General features: G+C 41.8%; 1 protein-coding gene across 1 annotated transcript; it reads right to left on the reverse strand.

Moving 5' to 3' along the window:
• Window positions 1–739: 739 nt before the first annotated feature.
• polr3f (polymerase (RNA) III (DNA directed) polypeptide F) lies at window positions 740–6319 on the reverse strand. The gene is made up of 9 exons (XM_055907169.1): window positions 6161–6319; window positions 5574–5691; window positions 5352–5419; window positions 5174–5241; window positions 4732–4844; window positions 4410–4553; window positions 3926–4033; window positions 3323–3514; window positions 740–957 (listed from the first exon to the last, which is right to left on the reverse strand). Exons 1-9 carry the CDS (start codon window positions 6214–6216, stop codon window positions 880–882), a joined length of 945 nt encoding a protein of 314 aa, XP_055763144.1. The 5' UTR covers window positions 6217–6319; the 3' UTR covers window positions 740–879.
• Window positions 6320–6324: the final 5 nt, after the last annotated feature.

Genomic DNA, 6324 nt, shown 5'->3' on the forward strand with positions numbered 1-6324 from the left:
TTCATATTCCCAACAATCTTCCAAAATTACAAGCGTGGGATTGTCTGAAGCACTACCCTTCAATCTGTAAGCAAGGGCTTTGCAGCAACGTCATAACGCTCAGTCTATTTAAGAGTTGCCTCGAGTGATCTGTTCTTGCAGACACATTACACTAACAGCTTTAGATTGAGGTGTTTGGCTGAGAGTTTCCGTTTAAGGGGGTAGAGACTTTGCTAGTGGCTTCTCTCTTACATCTCTCCCCAGAATCTAATCGAGCATCTGACACAATTACGCAAGATTTTGCTGATAATTCAAAGTTTTACCTGCAATTGTGATTTACTTTTAATTAAATGCCCTATAGTTGCTATAGATACTAAATGACTGACTTGACATTTGAAGCTAAGAAGGCTCATCATCAATATGATTTAACAATCTGATATCTACATAACTGCAATGTAGGCAGCTGTAAAATTGCTATGGGTAATATTCACATTGGCACAAGGGGTTTAAAAATGTGTCTGACAAAAAGTTTTAGGCTTTTTATAATATAACAATGCTGTGTTATATCATGTGTGCTGAAGAAGTTAAACAATTTCTATGTTTATTTCCAGAGCAAAAGGAATGTTTTTGCAAAACTTGTCCATCTTCACCACTTTCATGAGTAAATAAAGGTTAAATTAAACATTTTATTTAAAAAATTATAGATAAATGTAGCGGCAGGACACAATTGAGCCTGTTACATTCCCAAGGAGAGTAGACGTTCTCAGTCAGCCTTAAAATATTTATTAAGCCCTGTGTGAATAAAAATATCTTCAGATGCATCAAAGGTTGCTAGAAGAAAAAAAAATTACATTAAACTTTTCCACAGAGGAAAAAAAACTTAACAAGCTAAGTCACTGATCAAATGTCCAGCCACTCTGCCATATACACACAGTTAGAGGGGGATATCTCGCCTCCTTCATGACAATCATCAAACACCTAAGAGAAGAGAGAAATAGATTTAGTAGTGATTAGGGCTGGCAGGTAGCTTAGTGGTTAGAGCGTTGGGCCAGTAAGCGAAAGGTTGGGGGATCGAATCCCCGAGCTGACAAGATAAAAATCTGTTGTTTTGTCCCTGAACCCACTGTTCCCAGATAGGCCATCATTGTAAATAAGAATTTGTTCTTATCTGACTTGCCTGGTTACATTTTTTTTAAAGTACACTCCTGCATCACCATACTTACTTGACCTTTTTCTAGCATTTCCTGCTGGCTATCTGGCTACAGGTAAAGTACTTTGAATAGAAATAGTAAAACATTTAGGATCAGAACTCTGCAAGTCTGCTTTCTTTCTGCCCAGCCCAAGGTCAAAACATGCCTTTCTAGTATTTGACGAGTGACCGGGCACTCCAATGTCCACACTAGCATACCACTTACGGCCAAACTATACAGGGTATGTGTGTTTATGTGTCTCTGAAGCATTCTCAACTGATAAAGTGGCTGGCGCTTTTGATTTGTGCTGCCGTGTGCTGCTTTTGGTGTAGCAAACTATAAACAACGCAAATGCAGGAAAACACAACACTGGTGATGTAGTTTCAGTGTTAGTATACACCAGTGGTCACCAACCTTTTCTGAGTCAAGATCACTTTCGCAGTCAAAAAGCAAGCTGAGATCTACTCCTCAGATGTTTGTTTTTTACATTAACCTCACACAAACAGTTTTGTAATAATGAGGTTTGGGCAGTAGGCCTAATACATTATCACAGCACATTGGCTATATGATTGGCCTGCCAATACTGTTAATCAGACTATATTATATTTCAAAACTCGAGCTTTGATAACAAAAGAGATCAGTTGGTTTAGCACTTGTGAGGCACTGTGGAGCATGAACTGAAATAATTTGCTTTTTAATTTTACTGGACTGGTGGTACCTGCATCCGATGGTCAACGAGATCAAATCACGACGTCAGTGATCTTCAGGTCGAAAAGTCGGAGCTCAAGAAAGGCGCCCGAGTTTCAGACTTGGAATTCCGAGTTGGATGACCGTTCAAAACGATTTTCCCCAACCTCCTGCTCTCTCATTCCTTTCCTCCGGTGAGACTGACCAGAGAGAGGGGACACAGTCTTCCACCTGATGGCAAAACTCAAGTCGCACCGCATCTGTCTCATGCACAAATTCATGTTGTTCCTATGACCAGAGAAAGTTAAATATTCCATCATCTTAAAATCGACACGACGAGCTGCTAATAATAATAATAAAATGCAGGACTATCAATACTTGGCTACTCATTCATTGCAGCTGCAGCCCGAGCGAAAGTATCGAGAAGCGCGTTTTGTAATAGTGTTGAATAAAAACTTAAACATGAACTCACTCATAAAAACAGCAGCTCTTTGCTGAATTCGTTGACAGTCTCTCTGTGGTCATGGTTTTAAATGTGATTCAATATTACGAAGGCTAGCAGCCTATTAAACTTGGCTGTGGCCAGGGTCATGGAAGCTCTGTAGCCACAGTGATTTGAGCAATCCGATTTGGCAGTGCAGTAGGTACAATCGATTTAGTCACAGATTTGCCATTCCGCCGGGTAGGCGGAGTTTGTCTCATGGGAACACTTTGCTTACCCGGTGCACAGGACCTTTGAATCAAGCACCTACCGGCAACAGCTCAACACAATTTTAAAAAAGGAGCGCAAGCCTTTATCGTTTGTTGGCTTTTCTACAGAAATATTTGGCTATCGACTAGGAATGCCGTGAAGATCGACCGGTTGGTGACCACTGGTATACACAGTGTAAAGGAACACCTTAACATTGATGCACCCCCCTTTTGCCCTCAGAACAGCCTCAATTCATCTGGGCATGGACTCTACAAGGTGTCAAGACCATTCCACAGAGGCCCATGCTTCCCACAGTTGTGTCAACTTGACTGGATGTCCTTTGGGTGGTGGACCCTTCTTAATACACACAGGAAACTGTTGAGCGAGTAAAACCTAGCAGCGTTGGAGTTCTTAACACAAACCGGTGCGCCTGGCACCTACTACCATACACTGTTCAAAGGCACTTACATTTTTTGTCTTGCCATTCACCCTCTGAATGGCACACACACAATCCATGTCTCAATTGTCTCAAGGCTTAAAAATCCTTCTTTAACCTGTCTCATCCCCTTCATTTACACTGATTGAAGTGGATTTAACAAGTCACATCAATAAGGATCATAGCTTTCACCTGGTCAGTCGGTCACGGAAAAGGTGTTCCTAATATTTTGTGCACTCAGTGTATGTCCCCAATGCGATGTTTAATACCAAGTGATATGCTGGTATGGATATTGAAACGGAGCCACTTGGCTGCTGTTGCCTGTGAAGGGGGGCTCACCGGACAGAGGCCACAGGGCGCTTTGACCAGGCCCGTGGGCTGGATGATGGGGTTGACCCCTCTGTACAGCTTCATCTGGCCGTCCACACTGCCCACAGTGCCCTCCTTGGCCGCGATGATGGTCAACTCCACCTTGCCGTCGTAGATGAGTGTGTTCAGAATAGTCTCAATGTCCTCCATAGACAGGTCCACCTGTACACAAAGTGCAATATTCAGACTTACAACCTCCATAGGAAATACATAGCAACTGTATGCTAAAAAGGTGAGACAGTTGTTACTTTTCACTTCCTCACATTGTACCCTTTTCACCTTATTTGTACAGAGTACCAACCATACTTTGTTGGCTCTGATATTTTCTTTTTGCATGGACCTTTCCAGACCATTTCCTGCAACTATAGCAGAGTCATAACCAGGCCAGTGCAGACAGTACAGCTCTGTTTGGTCAATAGTGTGAAAATAGTACTAAGTATGGACAAATATGCCCCGGTCCTGACCAACCAGTGGAGGATTCCACCCTGGTCTTGACAACTTTGGCCGTTACCTGTAAAAACGTGACAAAATTGCAGTCAAAACCAAACAGAATGTAGCCAGCAGCAGTCTCACCTTGCTGATGCCAAGTTCACAAATATACTTCCACACTTCGTGAGAGTTGGCAAAGGAACTGTTTCTTTGCACCATGGGGTTCTGCTTGCTGTCCCTCGCCACCTCGGCCTAGAGGGTGACAAACAAACCAACATGACCGTAGAAATTATGTCTTAGTAAACTCTTGGTTACCAGATAGCTTATAACTAAGAGCCAGAGTCGTTTCTGGCTATGTCAACCAGCCCTGCATTTAGAATTGGAAGAATTGTAGGATGCATTCCAAAACAAATGCAAGTGCCCCAGAAGCCGTAAAGGTTTTCTTCATGGCATAATCTATTAGGTTGAAGCATGCTTTGCACGGTTCCCAACGTTGATGTGCTCATATAAAATCAGTGTAATTAGTAGCTTATTTCCAAACATTTTCAGTACAGAACACACCCTTTTAATTTCTGTGACTTGTCCATTGTAAGACAGTTGTCCCACTCCCATTCAGTGGAACCCTCACCTTACTCTGAAGGAATTTGAAACACTGCTGATTGAGAACCTCCACAAACTCAGACTCAAAGTCCTGGTCACTGTACCAGGCTCCCCCAGTCACCGAGCGGTCTGGCTGCAGGTTGTATAGCATGTAAACCTTCTTCTTTGACGCCTGGACAAACAACAACAATAACTCATTATAAGTGAGACTAAACAATTATACAGAGTTTGGATAGCATGACTGCTGATGCATTCATATTATTAAGTGGTGCTTTTCTTGATTCAATTATTTATCGCTGGTTTTTAAAACATGCATTTCAGAATATTTTGGTGTTTGAAGCTCGACTCACAGCCACTGATTTCACAGCCTTGATCAGCTTCTTGCTCTCTAGGTTCTTGAGGATCTTGTTGATCTCTGTCAGAGGAAGGTTGCTCTTATATCTAATGTCCCTGCTCCAGATCCCTGTGTAAAAGCAAGAGGACAGTTCATAAATATACAAAAAGAAAGAACATTTCACAAAGAAATACACTAATGGAAAATAATGTGGTTGTGGATACTGTGAAGTTTCAAGTGTGAACTGGGTGAGTTGGCCAGGTTTGAATGAACTTGATGGCCCCATCCAAAGACAACTCCCATCTCTTACCCCATAGCACTTGGGTAGATCTGAGAGGATTGGATAGATGTAAACAATATGGGGAAAATGTCACCAAGCCTAGTCACCTAGACTAGCTTATACCTATCCAATTCCGTCTGATCTACCCAAGTAGGCTACCTAAGGGGACAGGGGCTACCTTTGTTCCCTGCATCCTCAATGACCTGATACACCAGCTTCTCTTGATTGTCAGAGCCTTTCATTTTGCTTTGGGACATAATAAAACACAGTTAAAGTCACCAATCATCCAAAAATAAAAGTCCTTCCTAAAGGCTTCCTTAAAAAAAACATTGTTAAATGACGATGCTGACATTTACCCTGCTGTTTGGGCATCCTTCATGCGGTATAGAAGTCCTGAGCTGTTTCGTAGAAGGTCCAACTGACCCTGTGTGCACAAAAACAAACTTGTTTACAATATTCTTATCCTCAGCATTGCGCTATCAACCAGAACTATTGAGCCTATTGGCATCACAATTTCATAAGGAGTCGTTAAGAGAGCAGAAACGGACTGGCACCACGGCTACACCTGTGCCACTTACCAATGACAGTAGTCTGTTGATGGCCATGGCTCTCTGTTGACCCTCCAAATGAGGCATGTCATTCTGGATCACCTGGTCTGTTATTCCATGAGGGAACTGTTGACAGAGTGCCTTTATCCTTTATAATAGAGGAGAACATTAACGTTAGTTAGGAACCTAGGTAGTCAGGACATCAGATTTACTATAAGTTCAACTATAAATGTCTTACTGCTTATTCAGAAATAATGATTGACGTAGCTAGATAACTAGTCTAACTAGTAGATGACGAGCATTACAGTAGCTAGTTCATGTATTATACAGTAGTTAGCTAGCTAGCTACATGAATCAAACTGTCATTGTCAACCTTGTGGGTCTAGGAGTTTAGGATTAAAAACATGGCTGAATTAATTGAAACGCCTTCTTTAGCAGCTTTGTTTAGTTGTATAAGGCATATTTAAAAGTAGCTAATGTTAAGTCCCTTGGTCTAAGTCTTGCTAGCTACTATAGTTGGTCAAATGTAGCCCATTTGAGCAAGTGAAAATAGACAGCTACCTAGGTAACTAGGTTGCGAGCTAGCCTATGCTAGGGCCTTCTTGATAGCGACAAACCTGTTTTCAATGTCTACAGGATCTGTGGATTCTTTCTTTACTTTAACATCCGCCATCGTGGAGAATTGTAAAATATTGTTTGTTTGTTTAGTTAGTTAGGTAGCTAGCTAGCAGTGCAATTAATCAACATTTGAACATGTGACTTTGGGTCCAAGTCGCATTCG

This window comes from Salvelinus fontinalis, chromosome 3, assembly GCF_029448725.1.
Source record: "Salvelinus fontinalis isolate EN_2023a chromosome 3, ASM2944872v1, whole genome shotgun sequence".
In the NCBI taxonomy this organism is placed as follows: domain Eukaryota; kingdom Metazoa; phylum Chordata; class Actinopteri; order Salmoniformes; family Salmonidae; genus Salvelinus; species Salvelinus fontinalis.

Excerpts from the sequence above, each read along its gene's own strand:
- polr3f (XM_055907169.1), bottom strand. The coding sequence starts at position 6,216 with ATGGCGGATGTTAAAGTAAAGAAAGAATCCACAGATCCTGTAGACATT. Across the intron at positions 4,034-4,409 it reads TCAAATTCCTTCAGAGTAAG|GCCGAGGTGGCGAGGGACAG; the intron begins GTGAGGGTTCCA and ends GTCACCCTCTAG. Across the intron at positions 958-3,322 it reads CGCCCTGTGGCCTCTGTCCG|GTGTTTGATGATTGTCATGA; the intron begins GTGAGCCCCCCT and ends CTCTTCTCTTAG.